Raw genomic sequence first — 25,125 nt, forward strand, 5'->3', positions numbered from 1 at the left:
TCTAGATTGGTTAAATTGTTTTCTGTAAAAACAGATCGTCTGTCACTAACTTTCTTTCACTGACTTCTTTGGTTAAAAAGTCCAAAGTCAGAGCCTATTTGACTAAGGGACCACATCACAGGTTTTGGCCAGCAGTGGGCAGGACCAGGCCTTGTGGCTTATCTAGTTAGTTCTTCTCCAGGACCCCAGTGTCCTCCATGTTGAACCATCAGGATGTGTGAAGATAGGCTTCTCTTTGCCTTTAGTTTTTTCTCTGAAGTATTACCAACAAGCAACCGGGAAATGGACTTTTTTTTTTTTATGTGTGCATTATTATCTTTTTTTATTATTTATTTATTTATTTTTATTACTGGAAATTGAATCCAGGGGCATTTTTACCACTAAGCTACATCCCCAGCCCATTTCCTTTTTAATTTTGAATCAGAGTCTCACTAAGTTGCTGAGGCTGGCTTGGACTTGCAGTCCTCCTGCCTTGGCCTCTGAGTCACTGGGATCATAGCTATGCCCCACCACGCCTGGTGTGCTTTCTTTTTTACTACTCATTTGCACAGGACATTATCAAAGAATCTCAGACTAAGTTGGGCATGGTGGTGCAGGTCTGTAATCCAAAATAATAACTTAGGAGGCTGAGGCAGGAGGATTACACATTGAAGGCCTTGACAACTTAGCAAGACCCTGTCTCAAAATTTTTAAAAATTGAGCTAGGGATGTGGCTCAGTGGTGGAATGGTTGCCTAGCATACATGAGTCCCTGGGTTTGCTACCCAACAATGGAGAAAATTAAATAAATTATTAAAATTTTTTAAATTACCTAAATCTCTGAAAGTATAATTTATTTTTAGTATTAAGGAGATTAACAATAGTAGTCTCATTATTTGGACATCTTAGTTTCTAATAGCTTCTAATTAAAGAAAGACAATAATAAAGCAGGGATGGTGGCACACACCTGCAATCCCTGTGACTCAGGAGACTGAGGCAGGAGAATCGGAAGTTCAAGGCCAGCCTGGGAAATTCAGCAAGGCACTGTCCTCAAAATAAAAAGGGCTGGGGGTTTAGCTCAGTAGTAGTGGCACCCGTGTGTTAAATTGGAAAAAAAAAAAAAAAAAGCTGACGTTTTACTCAGTGGTAAGGCACCTCTGGGTTTAATACCCAGTATTTGGCAGGGGCCAGTGCTGATGGGGAAGAATCTCAGACTAAACAGGAAGTGACTTGTTCCCTTATAAAGGGTACTAAAAAGAATGAGGATGGGCAGGGGAAGGGAAAGGAAAGGTCAACTGATGACCTGGGAGTTAGTTGTCTCCTTCAGTGGGTTTTATGTAAAGATCTCTAACTAGGTTTATGGCCTGTATACATTTCCAAGTCAGTCTGCCCTTCTACATTGATCTCATCAACTTGGAAATGAAACCAAATTGCTGCAGACACACCTGGGTGTGTTTACCTTGATACTATTTGGTTGCCCTCCTCTTTTTAGTAGAAGATTTTAACAAAAGGTTAAGTACCTTTCTATGGCTTTAGGAAATTTACCATTTGTGTAGAGCAGGGTCACCACCCTCATGTGAGTTTCAAATGAAAGTGTTGAATATTTGGAAGCAGAATATCTCAGTATTAATAGTGTGGACTCTTGTGAACAGACCTTCCTGGGTTTGAGTCCCAAGCACTGCCACTTACTCTAGGTTATTTAGGCACCTGAAACTTCTCCTTTGTGAAATGAAATCTTGTGAAACTTAAAGATTAAATTTTGAACTTGCATGGTACATAGTAAGTTCTCAAGTAGTTGCTGTTGCTGCTGCTGCTCATAAGGAAGATGACTTTGGGGAAAGAATACACAAAGAAATACATTATTTGTCTTATTTATTAGTTGTCTTTACCATTTTCTCATGTGGAAACCACTGGGAATTCACCCTAGACTAGTGTATCAAAGGGAATTCTTATTGGAGTTGTCAGCCCTAGCAGAGTGTACGTTGTACATCTTTTCTGAAAAGAGGAAATTATTAGTTTTCCAATCCAGCTTTTATCTTTTGAAGGTTTTAGCCATCTCTGAGAACATAATAACTTTATCCTTGTGGAGTGTTTGGAAAACTTCCTGTTTACTCCAGTTCATCCCTGATAAAGGATGTGGGTAGTCATCTTTGGTTATTTTGTTAAATAAACTTGGCCTGCTTCTTATAAACATCTTTGTTCTAATAAAATGGTCTCAACACTCAAGGTGTGACTGTGTGACAACTTTCTGGCATCTTGTCTGATATTAGTAGGCCAGAAAATGCAAAATTACTGAGATGAGCAAGTGGGTCTTTTTCTCTTACTTGAAATCTTTCCATCGGTTTCTGCCTCACTGCATATTCCTCTCTAGAAGTTTTATTGATACACAACAATACTCACTTTATTTTTGTGCTTCCTTTTTCTTGGACAGAAACCAAAGCCCAAACCTCGACCGTCCATCACAAAGGCAACCTGGGAGAGTAACTACTTTGGGGTGCCCTTAACAACTGTTGTAACTCCAGAGAAGCCGATCCCCATTTTTATTGAAAGATGTATCGAGTACATTGAAGCCACAGGTGAGTCTAACCTTGCAGCACATGGGGCCTTCCACTGTCTACAGGAAACTTTATTGAGAACTAGGCCTTCTGGAGTTTCTGGAAGCTGTGGTGGTTTTTTGTGAGATGCTCTTGGAGAAAGAGCTCAGCATTCTGACAGCTGTCAGACGGTGGGTCCTCCATTTTCATGCAGCTGCAAAGCTATTGTGTGGCATTTATTAAACTTCGCAGTATGTGGGAGCTGCTCTGTCTTCAGGACTGCAGTTGTGGTGGGTTAGGTCTCTCCTCTGGCCAGCTTTGCACCCAGCCAGAGTGTATAACACTGCCTGTCACTTACCTGACTGTGTTGCCTATAGACCTGTAAGCTCCTTTAGGGCAAGGAAAGGCATATTTATCAACATGTTCTCCACGCTATGTTGGACACATACTGCATAGTTGTGAGTATTACAGCCCCTGGTGGCATTGTTGAACAAGTACCTGAGAATCGTGTATTGATAGGATGTTTTTTCAGAAGTAAAAAATACAGAATGCTTGGATATCTTGTGCTTGTATGTCTGAATTTCAGCCACATTAACAACTTGGAGTTATCACAAATGCAGGCTGTCTTAAAATTTTCTGCAAGATTTTAGTTATGTTAAAACAGTTTGTTTAGAGCTACCATGTGTCTCTTTGACCTCTAGTTTCACACCCTTTGTTCCCTGATTTTCTCCTGGAGACTTTCAAAGCTGATGACCTTTGAAGAAAAGGTGATGTAGTGGGCACATACTCAGGTTGGTTCTGAGCATCAGTAGTTGAGCTCAAGCTAGGTGTGGTGGCACATGCCTATAATATCAGTGACTTGGGAGGCTGAGGCAGGAGGATTGCAAGTTCAAAGCCAACCTCAGCAACTTAGCAAGGCTCTGTCTTAAAAATAAAAGATAAAAAGGGCTGGGGATGTGGCTCAGTGGTTAAGTACCCCAGGTTCAAAAGTCAAGCTCAGAAAGTACAGGTTTATGTTAATTTGAAACAGGTAGGTATTTCTCCCTTAATGTTCTTTGTAACACCAGTGTTTTCTGTAATGAACAAAGTATCATGTGGTAATGATAACTCACCATCCTCTGCCAGTCATTTCATCAGCAGCCTGTGAAGCTGAAGTGAATGTTAATATTTACTTAGGAAGTGCTCAATCAGGAAAGATAGCTTTCAAGTTAAAGTTCACCAGAGACTTTGTGGTTATTTCTAGGGTTTTCTACACAATGGTTACCTATGGTTGAATCTCAGTAAGCACGCCGCATAATCATAAGCAGATCTACAACCCTGCTTAGTCCATTCTATACCCAAAACCTTGTCCATCCCTTGACACTGGTTTCATAGCAGTTTCTTCCTGGCACCTTATATTCAGACAAGGAGAAAAATCTGCAGAAAGCAAATTTGAGTGGTCAAAGCCACTCCTTATTGACCTGCACTTTGGAGTTTGGGTTATTTTCACGCAGGGAGGTAGGACACCTTTTTTCCCTTAATTTTTCTTTTCTTTTTTTTTTTTTTTTTTTTTTTTAAAGCTGTCAATGAATCTTTTTTTCAACTTTATTTATTTTCATGTGGTGCTGAGGTTCGAACCCAGGGCCTCACACATGCCAGGCAAGTGCTGTACCATTGAGCCACAGCCCCAGTCCCCCTCCCTTAACTTTTTTATTTTGAAATACTTGATAACTGTAACAATTGTAAATTATAAAAACTCCCAACTTGACTAAATGTTAATTTTACCACATTTGCTATGTCATCCTTTCTCTGTATGTCTCTTTTTATTGTTCTATAAAATGTTCAAAAGTCACAGATAATGATGCACCTTTCCTTCTAAATACTTGAGTGGATATACCTAAAAACATTCTCTTATAAAACTACTAAGCAGTTATCAAAATTAGGAAATTAACATTAATTCAGTACTAATCTTATCTATAATCTGTAGATATTTTCATTTCATTAGTAATGTCTTTCATAGCAGCATACAGAGATTATTTTGCTTCAAGACCTAATCCTGACCCTCATGTTGCATGTAGTTGTTAAATCTCTTTAGTCTCTAATCTGGAATAGTTTGATCTGTTTTTCATGACTTTGATCATTTAAAAAATACAGGTCGGTTCTTTTGTAGATGTCCTTCAACTTGGCTTTTGTTTTGTTTTGTTTGGATGTTTCTCATGATTAAATTTGGTTTTGTGCTTTTGGGCAGGAACAACAGGCAGTGATGGCATGTTGTTCTCAGTGCATCACATCGGGAGGTGTGTGATGTTGCTTTTCCCATTACTGGAGCTGTTCACTTCTCTTAGTTGAGGAAGGTGGTGTCTGCCAGTCTGCTGCACTGGGTAGCTGCTCATTTCCCCTTTGACCTTAATGAATATTTGTAGGGAGCTACTTAGAGACTGTAGAAGTAGTAGGTTTCTCCTAATGCTTTCACCCACTGTTGGATTTGCTCTTTTTTGAGGGGAAGGAGGTGTTGGGAATGGAACCCAGGGCCTCCCACATGCTAACCAAGCACTCTGCTACTGAGGTACAACCCCAGCCCTGACACACTAGTTGGAGCATCCAGCCATGACTTGCCTGGAACAGTGATCACCAGAGTTTTTCAAATTCCTGCATTGATTAGTAGATATTCTGTCAAGAAGAACTCATACTTCTTATGGAGAGCCTTTGAGCCTCCTTAAGCAGCTTTTGGCAGTGGCATGGGGTACTATGCTCCTCACATTCTCTCTAGCTGAGCATACTGGTGGGTTGACCTGCCTTGCCTGCCTGGCTCTCCAGCTTTCAACTCAGCATGATTAGATCTGTGCATTTGTGAGACCACACCTCTCCCTGCTGTTCTAGTTGTGAATCCTTTCAGCCCTAAAGACCTGTTCCACCCTGCTCTCAGTCCACCTCCAACCACCCCCAAGTTGTTTCTCTTAAAGCCCAGCTGGGCCTGGTGCAGTGGCACCTGCCTGTAATCTCAATAGCTCAGGAGGCTAAGGCAGGGGGATCACAAGTTTGAGGCCAGCCTCAGCAACTTATTGAGGCTCTAAGCAACTTAGGGGAGACCCTGTCTCTAAAAAGGGTGGGGATGTGGTTAAGCAACCCTGGGTTCAAGCCCAGCTAGATTCTATCACTGCCTAAAAATGTTTGGAGCATCAAAGTCATCTCAGACTCATCTGATAAGCCCCAAGTCTGTCAAATCTACTTGTCATCTCTTAACTTTTTCTCTCCACTTCATTTCTGCTGGCCCATCATCACTCCCTCCCCAGTCCATTCTCTTCTGGAAAACAGCTTCATGCTCCCTGGTTGCCTGCCAGGTGCATATCATGCTCCTGACCCCTCCAGCCCACTCCATGATGATTCTGTCTGTATTTTAAACAAGACATTGTTTTACAGTCATATTCCTCAGTTGCTAAATACTCTGTGAAAACATATTCTTCCCTGCCCTCCCAGTACTGGTGATTGGAGCCAGGGGTGCTTTACCAGTCCTTCTGGTCTTCTGGTTGCCTAGGCTGACCTTGAACTTGCCATCCTCCTGCCATAGCCTCCTGAGTAACAAGGAGTACACGTGTGCACCACTGCTCCCAGGCAACCATTTTTTTAAAACAAAATTACTTTCATTGGCAAATAAAAATTAAATATATTTATTTCATACAACTTCTTTGAAAATATGGAAAACCTGACTGCCATGTGCATTGTTGTATAATGTTGCATAAGTGACTGTAGCAGAGGACTGGGTGTAACTCAGTGGTAGAGTGCTTGCCTAGCACACAGGAAGGCCTGGACTCCAGTGCCATTACTGCCCCAACAAAATGACTATAACACGGATTGTTTAACCATGTAGCATTTTCTCCTGATATACTTAAGAAGCAGAATAGCTAAGAGAGACCTTTTAAAGTAGTGACAAAGTGTCCAATTTGCATTTTAGCCTGGGTTAGAATCTTTGCTCTGCCATCTGTTCATCTGTAGAACAAGGGGATGACAGGCCCTGCATCATAGAGGGCCATGAGGGCTTAGGCCCACATACAGGGCATGTCATGGTACCTGGCCCACAGAAGTGCTTTCAGCAGCTGGTTACCACTGTTAGCTTCACCAGCAATGTGCTCTGTCTCCCTTCCCTTCATTTGAACTTCTGACTTTAAGTGTGAACACTTTTGGCTGTTTTCTTTCTTCCTCCAACTTTTCAATTCAAGGTTGGTAGTGTCTACTGAAACGTTGTTGAAAGTTGTACAGTGGCACCTGGTATTCAGGTGGCTAATATTTCTCCACCTTTGTCCTTTTCTCCCCTTTTTATTGTTGTTAAACTATTTAAAGCAAAATGCAGATGTCATGTCACCTTGCTATTAAAATCCTCAGCATATATCGCTTAGCTTAGAACACCCTCCTCTAACTGCACTAGCATTATCACTTTTAAGATTGTTATCCATGGACTTGTGGTGTGGCTCAGTGGCAGAGAACTTGCCAAGCATGCACAACACCCTGGATCTATCCATAGCACTGGCCCCCTGCCCCCACCACCAAAAAAGTGTGCGCTCACATATATGTGTGTGTGTGTGCATATGCCTTGATTTAGTAGTTAATTGCATGTTTAAATTTGCTCATTTGACTTAAATTTGTCATGTCTGAGTTATTTACTTCGGGATCTAATTAATATGCTTAGTGTATCTTGGTTATTGCCTCTTTACTCCTTTTAGTCCAGAACAGTCCTCTCTGCCTTAAAAAAAAAAAAAAAGACGACGACAATGACGACCTTTTCTGAAGAGTCTAGACAAATTGTCTTGTAGAATGTTCCTTCATTGTAGTGTGTTTAAAGAACCTGCCCATCATCCTCAGGCCCCTCTAACTCCACTCTGGCTACCTCAAGAGTGTGGCCCCAGCTGAGCCCTTCAAGGTACAGTGGACACAGGACTGCTGTCTTCCTTTCCAGCCAGGATGCATCTGTGATTTGGGCACAGGCGCCTCTGTTGATGGTGTTTAACAATTGAACGAATTGTGTGTTGGTGTCTTCCTCAGTTCTGACTGACTCACACTAACTTATACTTGACTATTCTTAGGGAAAGTAGGCCTCCTGTCCATCTTTCCCTCTCACTGATGGTAGACTTGACTTGCCATAGGACTGCACAGTTTCGCACTGGGATTCACGCAGGCATTCCTGGCTAATTGGTGATACCATTCCCAGTGAACCTTGTTTGTCAGGCTGGTCCAAGCAGTCCAGAATCAGAAGTCATCACGTCCCTATTTTTGTGTCTGTCTCCTACACCTTGGCACTTAGACGCTTCTCCCAGCAAATGTAGCATCGCATCATCCCTTTTGAGGGACTGCTTGGGAGATTACACTCCTACTGGTAGTGTTGGAACGAACATTCGAGCCTTAGGGCTTCAGATGCAGCCATCTACCTCTCAGCACAGCCAGCAACATGGCCAGTGGTAAACAGAGGAGAAAGAAATCTCATAGTGGAGAGGAAGGTGGCTTAACCATTTACTAATTAGGATGCTTGGGACATACCATCACTTTAGAAACAAGAGTAATGTACTCACCATAGAGCAAGTTAACCATTATAGGTATGTATAATAGAAAGTGAGCATGGCTTAGAATTCCAATCTCCAGATGTGATCTCCATTCATAGCTGGATTATGCTTTCAGCCATTGCTGGTCCCCCGGAAGGTTTGAAAGCATGAGAATCGTGTCTGTACCATTCTGCAATTTGTTTTTATTTATTTTTAGGGTGTGGTGTGCCTAGGCTGGTCTTAAACTTGAGAATCTTCCTGCCTCAGCCTTCTTGTTCTCTGGGATTATAGGCAGGTGCCCAGCTGTTTGTTTTAACTTAACATTATATAACTTGAACTGCATCTTCTCAATTCCATCTTTAGGTAAAATGAATTCTAGATATTGGGACTGGGTGTTGGGTATCAGACTCATGGTCTTCCTCACACTAAGCACATGCTCTACCACTGAGCCACACTTTCAACCCTGTGCTATATGTTTTAATTGGAGAAGAAGGCAGCAGTTAGTGTCAGAAGGAAGTCCTGAGAGTGTGGGAAGAGAAGCTTTGTTTGGCAGAGGGGGGCATGTGGCAGATTCCTGCAGTTGCTGTGCCCCTCCCCACTCCCACTAAAAGGAAAACACCAAGAAAAAGGATCCTGGCTTTCTCACCTCAAAATTTGCCGCTTCTTCTGGGTATGTTAGTGCACACTCATAGTCCCAGCAATTTGAGAGACCAAAGCAGGAGAATCTCGGCCCTTAGGAAGACCCTGACTCAAAATAAAAAATAAAAAGGGCTGGGGTTGTAGCTCAGTGGTATAGCAGTCCTGAGTTCAATCCCCAGTACTGAGGGAAAATTTTTTTTCTTTCTCTCTTTTTTTTAATTTTTTTTATTTTTTTTGGGCGGGGGAGGGGGCACTCTTGGTATTTGTAACCTGGGTCCTAATTGAGGCTCTTCTTCCCCTTTACTTTTTTCCTTAAGTTAGTTCACAACATTATGGGTACAGATTGGTTCTGTTTGCACCTGTCTTTTTCCCTGAGCTTTGTGACAAGTTCATTTGTTCCTGTTTCATATTTCCTGAAATAGGGATATGTTTGAGCAGTCACCAGTAGGTAAAACAGCTTTCAGATTGATCTGCAGATGGTTTTAGGCCAGCCCAGGTCTGGAGACAGCCTCTGTGCTTGCTGTGCTAATAGGGCCTAGCGTATTAGGTTTTCACTCTCTCAGCTCTGGTTACATGGAAAGGTCAGAAGAGGGCATGTCACTACCACAGCTGCTCAGGGACCTCCACAAGAGCAGTGGCAGGGTAGGGGAAGCCTAGGAGGCAGAAAACTTACTACTTCTGCCTCAGAAAAAATTATTTTTTCCCTTTTCTTTCCAATTTTCCTTCTACATGGAAAATTGGTTGAGGCCACAGTCATTGCTCCCTTCTAGAGAAGTATGACTTCTAAGTGACAGAACATTGGCTAAGCTAATGTGAGCTCTTTGATACATGTCAGGAAGTAGGAATATTGGATTCTCGGCAGTTTATCTCACTGGTGTGGGGTGAGGGGTTACTTTTAGAGCCTGTTCGCCATTCTCCTGAGAACACTTGCTCAGGATAAAGTTCGCCGTCTCTACACCTTCTGGTGGCCACAGACTAAGATCTTAAAGCCTAGGCCTCAGCCAGATGCAATGGCTTCACTCCCTTACATAAGCCTAGCTACTCAGGAGACTGAGGCAGGAGGATCTCGAGTTCAAGGTCAGCCTTGGCAACTTAATGAAACGCTGTCTCAAAATAAACGGGGCTGTGAATGTGGCTTAGTGGTAGAGCGTCTTTGCTAGATTCAATTTCCAGTGCCACAAAATAATCAGTAAAGCCAAGGTCTCGAGCCAAATTTGAGTCAAGGTTTCCTGCAGTTCAGGAATCCCCTGAGGGAGCCTCCAGTTGTTCTCTGCACAGGTCTTAGCATCGTGGAGACCCAGCACTTGGTGCTCTGCTTGTCCTGATCCTGTTGCACTTGTCCCTGACCTTAGCCTCTGCTCAGCCTCACGGTGTAACCTTTTAAAAATAGCATTCTGTAGGCTTGGTTTCTTTGAATGATGTGGGAGACCAAACCTCTTCCTGCCTTTCAGTAACTTACATTTTTTCTTTTGTACTGGTGGACAGTGACAAAAAATGATTTCTTGTTCAGCTAGTCCTTTAATTTCTTTGCTTACTGACAGGCAACCATATCCCACCCTTCTAGTGAGTGCTGAGGAGCTGAGAACAGCAGCTGTTCTACAGAGAAGCAGTTTCATTGGGCATAAGGCGCCTGTTTGATATCTTAAATTATCATGTATTCAGACAATTCTATAGAACTAAACTAGTAGGCCAGTTTAGTTAGTGCATCTTAATTTCAGTTAGCCTCCATGCAGTATAAAACTTCCTAAAGTCAAGGGTGACTGGCAGCTGTTGAAGATAATAATGTCAAAGACGGTTTGCCAGCACGTGCACTCACCCTAGGTTCTGGTTCTTAAACAATTGTGGAGTGTTCTGTGACCTAACATTGTTTAATGCACTTGGTGTGTGCAATCTCATTTCATAAGAGATTGTTCTATTGCTTTAAGAACCCAGGTGTGGTGGGAAGCTGGCTCTTGGGAGGACATCGGGAATATCCTTTTTTTGGAGGGGCAGTTATTGCAGGGAGGACCCCAATGCCAGTGAAGTATAGGGTTAGACTCACTGGAGAGAAGGTGGTAGCATTTATTACCACTACCACCACCCCCCACCCCCCACCCCCGCGGGCGCCCACCCACACCACACTCTCTTGCAAGAAATCCTCCACAAAACCTGGTGACAGAACCGCAACTCTGCCTCTCAGGGCCGTAGGCACAGCATTAAAACTGAAGCATGTTCGTCTTCAAAAGCTCTTTGCAGGGGGCCTAGAATTGAGTCAGGCAACCCTGCCTTGAGATGTCAGTGCCAGCACTTAGCAGGCTGCAATTCAAGTGGCACTTACTTGATCCGCTTTCCAGGGGCACTGCCCCTTGATAATCAGGTCATACATGATCCCTGGTTAAGTGTGGAAGTCCCAGATACAGGACCAGGTGGTTATAGGAAGGCAAACTTCCTGACATTTCATTAGCAGGTCTAAAAATAATTAGCTTACTATCTTTTGGTGTGTAGGGGGATGGCATATTTCATTCATCCAACTAGTATTTATTGAATGTTTTTGTTAATTAAGTGCCTGTTTTGTGCTGGGTGCTGCATTGAGCTTATGTTGTCCTCTCGATGTGTAGGGTGGGAGAGATGAGCATAGTCAGGCGAGGAGCATTATTGGATTTTAAAATCATTAGGCAATAAAATGACAGGACCAAGTGTTAGTAAAAAGATTACTAACAAGAAGCAATTAGCATCCCCACAGACACTGCCGAGGGAATGGTGATAAAAGCATAGATCTCTTTAGAAAACTATTTGGCAGTTATTAAAAGTTAAGCAGCTGGGTGCCATGGTGCACACCTATATCCCAGTGGCTTGGGAGACTAAGGCAGGAGGATCACAAGTTCAAAGCCAGCCCTGGAACTTAACAGGTCCTAAGCAACTTAGCAAGGCCCTATGTCAATATAAAATATATTTTAAAAAAGGACTGGGCTCAGTGATTAAGCACCCTTGGGTTTAATCCCTGGTACCAAAAAACAGTTAAGCATACACTTGACCCTCCTCTTCTAGGTATTTGCTTAAGATAATTTAAAACTTACATTCACACAGACTTATTACACTTAGCTGTTTCTAACTGCTTTGTTTCTGAGAGCCCCAAACTGGAAACCAGCCAGTGTCCCTGTGAATAAACAGACGTGGTTCATCCCTCCAGTGGAATACTACTACCCAGAGATCCAGAGGAGTTAAGTACTGTCACTTACCAGCAATATGGTGTGGCCTCAGTCATTCTGCTAGAGCAACAGAAACCAAGCACAAAAAAAAAAAAAAAAAAAAAAAAAAAGACAGAAATGATTCCATTTCTATGTAGTGTCCAGAAGCAGATCAGTGGTAGTCTGGAAGCTGGGGCTGTGAGAAGAATCGATTGCAAAGGGGTCTGAGGAAACTTTGAGGGTCATTGTAGTGTTCTCTGTCTTGATTGTGTTGATAATTTTTCCCATGTATATGTTTCAAAATTATCAAGTCGTGAACTGTAGACAAACTGCTTCCGGAGTTATGGGGAATTTCCAGACCAATACTTGTTCATAATTTATCTATTGCCATAAATCAATATTTATTGCCATGATTATAAGTAAATGGCACCAGGGGTGCTTAAAAATTTACTCTCACACACACAACCTAGGGATGCTCTACCTCTGAGCTGCATTCCCAGCTCATTTTGTTTTGACACAGGATCTTGCTAAATTGCCCATGCTGACCTAATTTCCAGTTCCCCTGCCTTGGCCTCCTGAGTCACTGGGACTACAGGTGTGTGCTGCTACATCCAGCTCCTGGGCAGTTTCAGGTATTTTCTTTTTTTCTTTTTTTAAAATTTTTTTGTTTTGTTTTTAATATATATATATGGATTTTAATTGTAAATGGACACAATAGCTTTATTTTATTTATTTATTTTTATGAGATACTGAGGATTAAACCCAGTGCCTCACATGGGCCAGGCAAGTGCTGTACCATGGAGCCACAACCCCAGCCTTCAAACATTTCTTATGAAAGGATAACATACATTTTTAAAAGTGCACCCATCATAAGTACCAATGACTAGCCACAACCTGAACACACATGTACAGGTAGGAGCAGATGACTGACCCCTTAATGCCCCCTTGTGGTTTCTTTTCTCAATAAGGATAACCAGTATCCTATCTTCTAACAGTATAGAAAATTTGTATATGCTTTCATACTGTGAAAGTGGAATCGTGGGCTGGGGTTGTGGCTCAGTGGTAGAGCACTTGCCTGGCATGAGTGAGGCACTGAGTTCAGTCCTCAGCAGCATATAAATATAAATAAATAAAATAAAGGTATTGTGTCCATCTATAACTTAAAAAGTGGAATTGTATCTGCTTTTGTACTTTAAAGTAGAATCATACCAAATGTACATTTATTGTCTTTATCCTCTTTCACTTAACATTGTGAGAATCATCTGTGGTTGAATACATAACTCCATCTATAGTTGTGTAATTTTAGAGTCTCATTGCTATATACAATCCTGTGTGAATGTTCCACAGTTTATTTATTCCTCCTTCTTGCAGGGATATTTGGGTACTTTCCAGTTTGGGGCACTTACGAGTAGTGCTGCTATGAATACTCTGGTACATGAATTTTGGTGCACACATATGTATGCTTGTGTTGGTATATAGCCAGAAGAGAGGCAGTCTTAAATATTAATTTTAGCATGTTGAACTTAATGATTAAAAGATGCCTTTAGGCTCATGTCAGTCTGTGAAGGAGTAATTTGTGAGACTGAGAGCTGAAGCAGTTGGATGACCTGCGGCTTTGTGGTTTTGGATCTTTAGGACTGACCTGGTGGTTCTGGCAAGGCAGTGGATGGGTACACCACACATTTGTTTAGCAATGGGATCCTCCCACCTACAGAGGGCTTCAGGTCTGACTGCACACCATAAGGTGTGACTCTTCTCTGCTAGAGCTCTCTGTGGCCTCGAGCTGAGACTAGTTTGTGCACATCTATTAATCCTGGGCTCTTACTTGGCAGCCATGGTAGGGGATTGCTCTCTGCTTAAATGTTGGTCATTTGGACAGATCAGTAACTGTTCTTATAGACGCCTCACAGTGAGACACAGTCACCAAAACTCCAGAATGAAAAATTGTCAACCCGAGAGTAGTTTGTGAGGAGAGGAAGGAGGAATAAGTCTGGAAGTGAGATTTTACCCCAGTGCCTCTTCAGGGTGAGGACAGAGCTCTGCAGTCAGGGCTGGTGGGCTCTTGCTGCCTGTCAGATTGTGTGGTTTGCAGGTCAGAGGTGACCCCAGCTCCTTAGCTGCAAATGGAAGCCCTCTAGAAAAAACAGCTTTGACAGAATACTCAGAGTGTGACCTTCCTCCTGGAGCAGCTCATTTGCTTGGGTAAATGTGCAGAGTGCTTTCTGAGTGGCAGATTTAAATTTCACCACTAATTGATGGGAGCATCTTTAGGGAAAAAGGCTTGCCATTAGATCAGGGACCTTTGGGAGACATCCTTGCAGCAAACATGTCCAGGGCAGACTTAGAATAGTGGTTGGCCTTTGATGGGGGTGCAGGGGGAGTGGGGTGTGGAATTCAACTGTAAATACACCACAGAAAAGCCAAGGAGAGACTGTTGCCGCCTGCCCTTGTGCACATACAAGTTAGGCATATTTTGGTGGCCTTTAATTTCATTCTAGTGAAGAGACCATACAGGATGAACCTGGAGCCAGCTGCCCAGATCCAAGTCTTGGCTCTCTTATTGATGAACAAATGTTTAAACCTTTCCCTGACTTTGTTTTCTTGACTATAAAATGGAGCTAATGATAGTACTTTGAGTCATTGAGATGATTCAGTATGTCACAGGCTTGTAACAGGAACTGCTGTCAGGTTGTAAGTAATCAGCTGCTGCTGCTGCTGTTGTTGAAGATATCTAGAATGCCTCTTCCACTCTAGTTGGGCTTCTGTGCAGGCTGTACTCTCATTTGCCAAGCCTGCCTATGCAGAGACACCTAGCCTTCAACACCCAGGGCCGGTTCCTCCTCAGGGAGAGTAGTCCCCCATGGCATGTTCTCCTTTCTGAGTGATTAAGGGCTACAGAAGGGCAGGGCCAGGCATGGACTATGGGATCCATACAGTTGGTTTAAAATTCTTACTCTGCCAGACACAGTGGCACACACCTATAACCTCAGCTACTTTTGGATGGCTGAAGCAGGAGGATTGCAAGTTGGAGGCCAGCCTAGGCAAGTTAGCCAGACCCTGTCTCAAAATAAAATGAAAAACGCTAGGGATGTAGCATGTGTGAAGCCCTGAGTTCAATCCCTGATGCTGCCTAAATAAATAAATAACCCCAGCTCCACCCTGTTCCTTGGCTATAAACTGCTTTCCCATCTCTGAGCCTGTTATTATTCTGCAGATTGCAACTCTTGGCATTGCCTGCCTTTGAGTGACTGAGACTTGAGTGAGGGTCCTGCATGGGAGATATTTGGCCCAACCCATAGTACACCTCAGAACATGGGAGCCATGGGAACTCAGTGGTGAAATTTCAGTTTTAACTTCTTGCATGTCCTCTAATTATGTCACAGGTTGATGTTGACTCCTCATTGAGATGCTTGCTCCTTGCAGTTAGGGTTCCTTGGTTCATGTTCTTTTGGACCTGCTATCTGCTCACTAGAACTGTGGCACAGACTTCAGGATCATTCCCCCCCCCCCCCCCCCCCCCCCCCAGAGCTCTCTGCACCTCCTTCTTAGCTCACTCTTGTTGTGTTGTTTTGATTGCCTAGTTGGTTTTTCTGTTTTGATTTTTTCAAGATGTTGATAGACTTTTATTTTATTCATGTATTTATTTGTGTTGCTGAGAATCAAACCCAGTGCCTCACACATGCTGGTCAAGTACCCTACCGCTGAGCCACAATCCCAACCCCTGGCTGATTGGTTTTGTTTTGTTTTGTTTTGTTTTGTTTTTTTGGCGGCAGTGCTGGGATTGAACCCAGGGCCTTGTGCATGCAAGGCAAGCACTCTACCAACCCAGCTGACTCATATCCCCAGCCCTCTGTTTGGTATTTTATTTTTTTTTCATTTTGAGACAGTCCAAGTTGCTAAGGCTGGCCTTAGACTTGTGATCCTCCTGTGTCACCCTCCTGAGTTGCTGGGATTACAGGTGTGCATCACCACATTTGGCTCATTTACCTCCCTCTTTTTTTTTTTTTGCGGTGCTGGGGATCGAACCCAGGGGCTTGTGCTTGTGAGGTGAGCTCTCTACCAACTGAGCTATCTCCCCAGCCCTACCTCACTCTTTAAATAGTCCTTAGCACATTATTTCTCTCCCTGGCTCCAGAAGGCCAGAGCCCTTTGCAGGCCTCAGCAGCGAAGACACTGCTTCAGCCTTGTGTTCAGTGAGTACAAACCACGCACCTCACACCATTTGCTCTGCTCATTAGAGATGTTAGACATCCACTGTTGAACAAAAGACAGAAGTCCTTGTCTCTGGGCGCAGCAGTGCATGCCTGTTATCCTGGCAGCTCAGGAGGTTGAGACAGGAGAATTGCAAGTTGGCGAGGCTCTAAACAACTAAGTGAGACCCTACCTCAAAATAAAAAGGCATGAGGTTGTAGTTCAATGGAAAGTGCCCCTGGGTTCAGTTTCCAGTACCCCTGAAAAAGATCATAGTGTTTAGTGCTCAGAAGGAACAAATGAAGCATCACTGAGGATGTAAAGTGTCTAAGAGAGCATTCACCTTCAGATAACACTTGAAGGTCGAGGAGAACGGCTTTGGAGGAGGAACTGAGGAGGGAGCCATGCTGTTTCCTGGGGACCTTCAGACAGAATAGCAAGTGCAGAAGCCCTGAGACTGGAACATTCCTGGCAGTTTTGGTTTTCATTCTGTATGAAGTAAGAGGCCATCGGAGGGTTTTGAGTGGAGGGCCAGGATTTGGCCTCTTACAAAGTAACCTTGCCACTCTTGAATCAGTCCTGGCCCTTAAGGACCCGGTGCTCTTCCTCCAGCTGCCTTTGTGTTCTTGGCGTCTCCTTTAGAAGGAGGAACAAAGGTCCTGGTCCCCCACATTAGAGTTCAGTGTGGGGTAGCCTACCTAGGCTGGATCCCATACTGGGAAAACACAGGACAATGAGCAGGAGGGTCCCTTCTAGTCCTCTCTTCAGTCTAACTTCATCTCCCTTCACACAGGATTCCTTATCCTTTCCAAGCAGTGGGGCGCTTCTGTGTCAGTGTTCATTGCTTCCTGCCATCTAAAACGCCCCAGCAGATCCCCACTCTTTCTGAAGCCTTCACTTACACAGGCCTCTACTATAGTACATTTCTCTTTGGAGTAGGGTTACTTGTTAATCTGTCTGTTACCCCTTTATAAGAAAAGATACAAAAGGGCTCACCCCACCCCCTTTTCTCTCTATCACGTAAGGGCACAGCAAGGATGTGGCCATCTACAGACCAGAAAAAAGGCACTCACCAGAAACTAAATTGACAGGTTATACTATCTTGGTCTTCCAGCCTCCAGAACTGTGAGAACATCAGTGTCTGTTGTTTTAGCCTCCCCACCCCTGCCCTGTTACTTTGCTATGGTGGGCCCGAGCAGCTCAGACAAGTGGCAGTTTGATTGCCGGCATCAGAATGCTGAGATCCTGAAGGCAGGGCAGGCTTTTCTTCATTCATACATCTCCCTGGGCTTCAGTCAAGGACCTTTGTGCCCACATTGCCAGAACAGAGAATTGGGTCAGTAGGAATGGGAATTGAAGCAGCACAGTCGGAAGGACTGGACAGGTGGACTAAGATGTGGAAGAGTACCACTCGAGAACCTGGTTGGAAAGGATAAGCTACCCTTTTGTGTAGCCTGGCTCTCAGGTGCTTCACTGGTTTGAAATGTAAGATGACTTGGGTGTCAGCCATTTGAATCCCATTTTTTTTCAAACAGAAGGTGCAAGATCTTGTGATTTCAGTGCAGTTCAGGTTCTTTCACTTCTGGCTGGAATCCATCAGCTATTTAAATTTGGTGGCCTCCCAACAGTTTAAAACAAAAAAACTCATACTACTTTTCACATCAGCTGCAGTTTGGTTGAAACGAGATCTTTCTGGTTTGTCTTGTCATCCAAAGCTTGATAACTGGAACTACAATGTGTTTGTGTTTGGTGATCTATTTTGTGTGTTTCAAAAGCCAAAACAGAGAATGCTTTCTTCTATGCAGATATCAGGAGTCAGCATTTGGACTGTAACAGCAAGAGTGTGTTTTTGTAGAAGCTCACTCTGTAATGACGTGTTCTCTCTCTGGGCTGGGCTCTCTACCTAGCCCCTGAAGGCAGTGAAGGACCCTGACTCTGGGTGAATTTACAGTTCTTCTGAACCTTGGACAGTCTTCAGCATAGTTCTGACAAGTCTGACTTGAAAACAGGTTGTGTATTTGTTGGTATTGTTAATAAATACCACTAAGACTCGATGAGGAGAAGTAAGGTGGAAATGCTTAGCCTGGTCTGAACTAAACCCAACCCCAGCCATGCCAGCATAGCCCCTGTTGCTCCTGGCTGGGGAGGTGGGGGGCAGAGGGGAGCACCTTGCACATGCTGGTGATGTGAGAAGTCAGCCTGGTTGAAAAGATTAAAATGGGCAGAGAGGAGCATCAGATGGCAAGGATAATAACAAGAATGATGAGGATAAGGAACATTTAGGAGGCCCAGCTTCAGCTCTTTATAAACATTATTTTATTTTATCCCCCGCCCTGTGAGGAATGGAGCCTCAGAGGAGCCGTCTCTTGCCCATGCGCTAGACTCTCCACAGCCTCCTAGGCAGCAATTATGTAAAACTGACAGTATTTTTCTAACCTGAACAGCACTGTTTCATATTTCCTGTATTTTGGACAGGGAAGCTTTATCTTCAGAGTGATCTTTGAAGGGAAGGACTTACCCAGCATTTGAATAATAGAAGCAAGATTTCAGGGGAACCCCTCAGATCATTTAAGGGGGGAAAATGGTTTTCTTTTTTTTAGAAAATGGAAATTGCTATATTATTGTCAATACTGTTCCTCTTGAAAGATATAAAGGAAAAAGTGAAAATGAGCCGTAATGCCACCACTCAGATATAACCTTCATTTCCCAAGAGAAAAGAGTACAGCAAGGCTACCTAGAGCCACCAGCTGGAGGCTTCAGGCCAGAGTGAGGCCAGGTGTTTTATCCTCTGCAAGCTTCTGTTTTCTTCTCTACTGAGTGGACTTGGTGATAAAAACAATATTGTCATATATGTAACTATTGTCCTAGGCTTTTGTTTCTGTTTTCCAAGGAGACTCACAATGTTGCCTAGGCTCCTGGGCTCAAGTGACCCTCAGGTATCTTGCACTGTGTGCAGCTTATCCTAGATTTAACCAACTGTTTCTAAACACTTATTTGTAAGTCTCAGCACTCCAAATACAAATGATTTTTAGCCTTTTGTACTGGGGATTGAACCCAGTGGTGCTTAACCACTGAGCTACATCTGTGCCCTTTTCAAATTTTTTATTTTGAGACAGGATGTCTCTAAGTTGTGGAGGCTGGTTTTGAACTTGCTATCCAAGCTCCCATTTTCTTCTCTACTGAACAGGGATGATGCATATGCCTCATCCCAAATAATATGCGTCGCGACACAGGTGATATTCAGCTTCTTAAAGCAGACCCTTAGCACTACTACTCAAATTTTACTATCTTTCATAGGTGTGATTTAGGGTGTGGCTAGATGATTTATTCATCTAGATAGGCATTCTCAATAACTTCATCTGTGGGGTTGGGCACAGTGACCACCGTGATATGGTGGTGGTAAGGTGTTTGGCGCCAGTGTCAGAACACACTCAGTGGTAGCTCTGCATCTGTCATTCTTTCATTCTTGCAATGCGCATTATTTATTGAGCCCCTTCAGCAGGGCAAGGGCAGTCAATAGGACATGGTCCCTTCTAGGAGTTTGAAAATGGGGAATAGGTATAGGAGGAGGGAGGACGGGGCATGTAGCTCAGTGGTCCAGCATGTGCCCAGCATCCACAAGATCCTGGGTTCATCCCCAGCACCAACCCCCACCCAAACAAAAATGTATAGGAAAAGGGAGATTTCCTATGTTCAAAAAAGACTGAGGGGCTGGGATTATACTCAGTGGTAAAGCATATGCTTTGCATGTTCAAGCCACAGTGCTAGGAGGAAAGAAAAAGAAAAAAAAATGAGAACCTCAGAGTAATGGAGTTTTTTCCATTGTCCTTAATTTCTTCTCTGCAGAAAGGAGATCCTTTCTTCCTTACCTGTGCTGCCTGAAGGGTGATGTTGAATATCAAAAGAAAAATGGATACATGAATATGTTTTGGAAATTACGAAACTTTTGCAACTATTCTTGTCCGAGGCATGTTAATCTCATAATTCCAAAGCTAAAAGAACCTTCCACTTATTTGAACCTTCCACTTATTTGCTAGGTGCTGTGTCTCCTCTAATCTTTACAACAGCTCTGTGAGGCTTACATTGTAATAATACCACAACGATTCAAAAGATTAAAGGTGTCGGCCAGGGCTGCAGCTCAAGGACAGAGCCTATGCTCAGCAAACTTGAGGCCCTGGGTTTGATATGCCCAGCACTAAAAATACAAACAGAAAGAAGATTAAAGGTGATTGTCAGCCTTGCTTTTCAGGTAATAAGACAACTTTTATCTTATTTCTTGTAGATCTGTTAAGAGGTGGCCAGTTTAATGATGACCTCCACTGCATTTTGCAGTGAATCCAAAGTGGGTTTTTTGTTTGGTTGGTTGGGTTGTTTGTTTTTGTTTTGTTTTGTTTTTTTCAGTACTGGAGATGTCCCTTTTTTTAAAATTTCATTTTGAGACAGTCTCACAGTTTGTCAGGACTGGCTTGAACTTGTGATCCTCCTGTCTCATCCTCCTGAGAAGCTGAATTACAGGTGTGTTCCACCATGCCTGGCTCATCTTAACCATTTTTAGGTATACTGTTCAGTATGTGTTGGATCCTTTTAAAATCATGCTAGGCAAGACCTTTGGCAGCTTAGCCTGTCTCAAAGATAGATAGATAGATAGATAGATAGATAGATAGATAGATAGATAGATAGATAGATAGATAGATAGATAAGATAGATAAGGGCTGGGGTGTGTTGCTGAGGTAAAGCACCCCGGTTTCAATCCCCAGTACCATAGTCAATCAATAAAATTACCTTTCATCTTCGGAGGCGATTCCTTTCTAGTCTAGCAATTTATAGACAATCAGTGGGAGAGGCCTCATGCAGCAGGGATTTTCCTTGAATGTTTTACATGTGAGTGGTGCTGCTCACCCTTCTTTTCCTCTATCACCCTGCTCATTGACAGACTGCTTCCTGTACATGTGACTTTGCATATAGGATTGTTCATTCCTGCCTGGATCTGAGGAAGCCTCGGTCACCAGTCTCTGAACCATCCCCGCTATCTGGAATAAAGGATTGCTGGTTTAGTTCCTGGTTCTGAAGCATTTGTGTTTGAGAAGTGAAAGGGCATGCTTTGTCCCTCATCTGTAACAACAGGCATCTCTGGTTGCTTTCCCACACCCTTCTTTGACTTTTATAGCATTTGGCTGTGCTTAGCTTGCTCATATATTGGAACTTAGGATCACAGATGTCTCCAGTATTGTGATGTTTCTGTTTCTCTCCTGGTTGTTCTTATGGGATTCTCTAGAGGGGAAGGTCTTTGTTCTGCCATTTTAAAACTAAGTACAGCCCTTCAAATCAAATAAATTTAGCATCCAAAAAATGACCATTTACATATTGCCTACTGAGAATAATTTCCTAAATACCATCGACTGGGAGACTGCTGCTTTTGTGTCATTTAAGGGTAACCTGATCTTATGAGGGTGTGGCTTCAGGGTTTAGTTCGAGTTGTGTCTTATGCCTTTCTGCCTTCTTGCTATTCGTCTCAGTAGTTTCTGTCTTCACGTGATTTTATTAGCATTTCAGTGAGATCTTCGGCTTGCCCATCTTGTGTATGTATACATTCTCTGGTAATGGAGAAGACGTGACTCGGTCAAGGAGTATTCTCCTTTACTGGGCAGCCACAGGTAGTTGTTATGCTGGAAGCTGTGTGGGAGCTTGTAGCTAGGAGGCCCCCAGATCCCTATGACTTCCCTAAGACTATGTAGTATGGAGAATTTCAGAAGTTTTTATTCTTAAAGAGAAGGGAATTCCTTTTGAAGAACTAATTAGTGGAAAAATAAGACTTTTTTACTATTTATCTATTGTATTAAAAGGAATTAAAGCCAGGTACAGTGGGACACACTTATAACCCCAGCCACTTAGGAGTCTGAGGCAGGAGGATGGCAAGTTTCAGACCAGCTTCAACAATTTAGAAGACCCTGTCTCAAAAAATAAAGATGATAAAAAATCAAAAATTAAAGTTATTTTCTCATACCTCAGAGTTATCTACTGTTAAGAGTTTGAATGGTACAATACCCTTCCAGGGATTTCTTTTTCTCTCTCTCTCTCTCTCTCTCTCTCTCTCTCTCTCTCTCTCTCTCTCTCTCTCTCTCTCTCTCTCTCTCTCTCTTTCTTTCTTTCTTTCTTTCTTTCTTCTTTTGGACACAATACCTTTATTTTATTTATTTATTTTTATGTGGTGTTGAGGATTGAACCTAGTGCCTCACCAGTGCAAGGCAAGTGCCCTACCTCTGACCTACACCCCCAGCCCCAGGATTTCTTTTGTATGTGTATACATACAAATATTATAGCACATGCTTGCTTTTACATAAACAGAGCAACATAAATATACTGTTCTATGCTTTTTTCACCTAAAAATATATTGTGAACATTTTCCTATAATGGTAAGTATAGATAAACTACTTTTTAAAAGTCATCTGCATAAATGTTTCTTTGGTTTTGTGTTTTGGGGGTTTAGTACTAGGTACTGAAACCAGGGGAACTGCTACTGAACTACATTCTTATCCATTTATTTATTTTTATTTATTTTTATTTTATTTATTTATTTATTTATTTATTTTTTGAGACAGGCTTGCTAAGTTGCATAGGCTGTCCTTGAACTTGTGATCCTTCTGCCTCAGCCTCCCAAGTTGCTGGGATAGATGTGTGCCACTGTGCTCAGCTGTCTTGTTATTACAAATAATGCTGCAGTAGATCTCTGTGTATTTGTAGATGTACACATATGCACACACACATTAATCTGTAGAATAAATTCAGAATGAACTAGATGGATGGAAGGGTATGTGCATTTTTATTTCTTGGAGAATATTGCCAAAATGCTCTTAAGTACATCACTTCCCTTAGCCGTTTGTAAGGGTGGCATTAAAATGGTCATGTGAAGAGTGCATACTGTAGGATTCTAATTGTGCAATATGAAAAAACTTGCCTGTGCTATTTAGTGGTTATCCTTGGAAGGGAGTAGAAACTGGGAGAGGGCACCAAAGAGCTTCTGGAATGCTCAAGATCTACCCCATCTTGATCCATGGGTGCTGTTTATGTGGGTGTGATCATGTGAAAATCCATCACCATACACCTGCCTATAAACTTCTGAATGTGTTTTATTTCCCAGTAAATTTTTTCTTGAGGGAATACTGGGACTTGAACCCAGGGATGCTCTACCACTGATCCACATCTCCAATCCTTTATTATTTTTTATTTTGAGATGGAATCTCACTAATTTGCTGATGCTGGCTTTGAACTTGAAGATTCTTCTGCCTCAACCTCCCAGGTTGCTGGTGTTACAGGCATGTACCACTGCATCAGGCTATTTTGCTTTTTGAGACATGGGTCTTGCTAAGTTGCTGAGGCTGAGCTTGATCTTGGGATCCCCCAGCTTTAGCCTCCTAAGTTACTGGAATCACAGGTGTGTACCATCATGCCCAGCAATTTTTTTTTTTTTTTTTTTTTTTTAAGTATCTAGCCCAACACTTCATTTCACATTATTTTTATTATTGTTGTTGTTAGTAGTGGCGGTGGTGCTGGGGATTGAACCCAGGGTATTCTACGACTGAGTTACATTCCCAGTCCTTATTTAGGGGTGCGGCGGGGGACAGGATCTCATTAAGTTTCCCAGGCTGGCCTTAAATTTATAATCCTCCTACCTTAGTTTCCCAAGTCGCTGGGATTATAGGCAGGTGCCACTATGCCCCAAAACAATTCTCTTTTTAAAAATTAAACCCCAAGAGTTGAAGGAATTCCTCCCTCTCTCACAGTATGCAGCAGAAGTTTCCTGAGAGGCTGATGCTGGAAGCCAGAGCCCAGGCCTGCCTTGCCAAGATTGGCCTACTGATGCTGTTGGCACTGAAAAAGGCTGTGACTGAGTGGTGGTGTTTCACCTTAAGGCCCTGGAAGAAGAATGGAGTGTCTGAGAGCCAGCTGATGTGTCAAGTGGAGTTTCTGGGTGCAAAGCTGGAACTGTTGTTTTGGGGGAAGAAATCCCATCACAAGCTCTTGCACCCCTGCAACAGACAGCTTTGGAAGGCTTGCTGCAGAGGCCCATGTCTATTACTCCACCCTCTCTAATTCATGAGTTCTCTTACTTTATCCTTCTCTCTGCATCCTAAATATCCACTATTCTGCTGCTTCTACCTAATTTCAGGCTAGTGTGTTTTAGATCACTGTACCTTTTTCATTGAAATTATTCAAGTAGGGTTAAAATAGATTTCCACTGCCTGCTTTGGGAGAGAGAAGTCTGTAAATCCCTTGAGAAGTTAGAAATAGGCAGAAGCCATCCTGGACCAATGGTGAAGCTGAACGCCTCAAAAACTTGCAAAAGTGAATAGTCTTGGCAAGTTTTGGGTAGCCTCTCAAAATATAAAGTGTGGATCAAAAGTTATTTATTGGGCTGGGGAGATAGCTCAGCTGGTAGAGTGCTTGCCTCGCAAGCACAAGGCCCTGAGTTCAATCCCCAGTACCACAAAAAAAAAAAAAAAAGTTATTTATTTCCCATTTATATGTTTATCCATTTATCGTGATACTAACTTTTGATATCTTTCCCTTATATTTTGTTAGTTATTTTTTCAAACAGTAAATCCTTAAAATTGAGTCTTTTCTAGTTTTGTTTTGATTTTTGTACTGCTGACGATTGAACTCAAAGGTGCTTTAACACTAAGTTGCAGAGGCTAACTCCTCCCCACCCACACCCTCACCCCGGTACCAGGAATTGGACTCAGGGGTACTTAACCACTGAGCCACATCCCCAGACCTTTTTTATATTTTATTTAGAGACAGGGTCTCACTAAATTGCTTAGAACCTCACTAAGTTGTTGAGACTGGCTTTGAACTCAATCCTCCCACCTCAGCCTTCTGAGTCTCTGGGACTATGGGAGTGCACCACCATGTCCAGCCAGTATTTTCTAAGATTTTACTTGTTTTGTTGATTTCACTTTCTTGTTTTTATCCCAAAATTGTGTTTCTTAAACTCTGAAGAACTCTTAGTCTAGCAAAGAATCTGGTCAAGACCAAATCAGTAAGAAGGAAACCTTCTGTCTATGCAGCCCCTGTGCCCTGCTTCATTTACACATCCAGTCCCAGAGTG

General features: G+C 42.8%; 1 protein-coding gene across 2 annotated transcripts in view; it reads left to right on the plus strand.

Moving 5' to 3' along the window:
* ARHGAP35 (Rho GTPase activating protein 35) overlaps positions 1 to 25,125 on the plus strand; it is a 110,321-nt gene that overhangs the window by 57,377 nt on the left and 27,819 nt on the right. For both annotated transcript variants that reach the window (XM_079119549.1, XM_079119550.1), the window contains exon 3: positions 2,410 to 2,554. In XM_079119549.1, the coding sequence (XP_078975675.1) occupies positions 2,410 to 2,554 (145 nt within the window). The remainder of the gene's footprint in view (positions 1 to 2,409; positions 2,555 to 25,125) is intronic.

The sequence above is a fragment of the Sciurus vulgaris genome, assembly GCF_902686455.1.
Source record: "Sciurus vulgaris genome assembly, chromosome: 17".
NCBI lineage: Eukaryota > Metazoa > Chordata > Mammalia > Rodentia > Sciuridae > Sciurus > Sciurus vulgaris.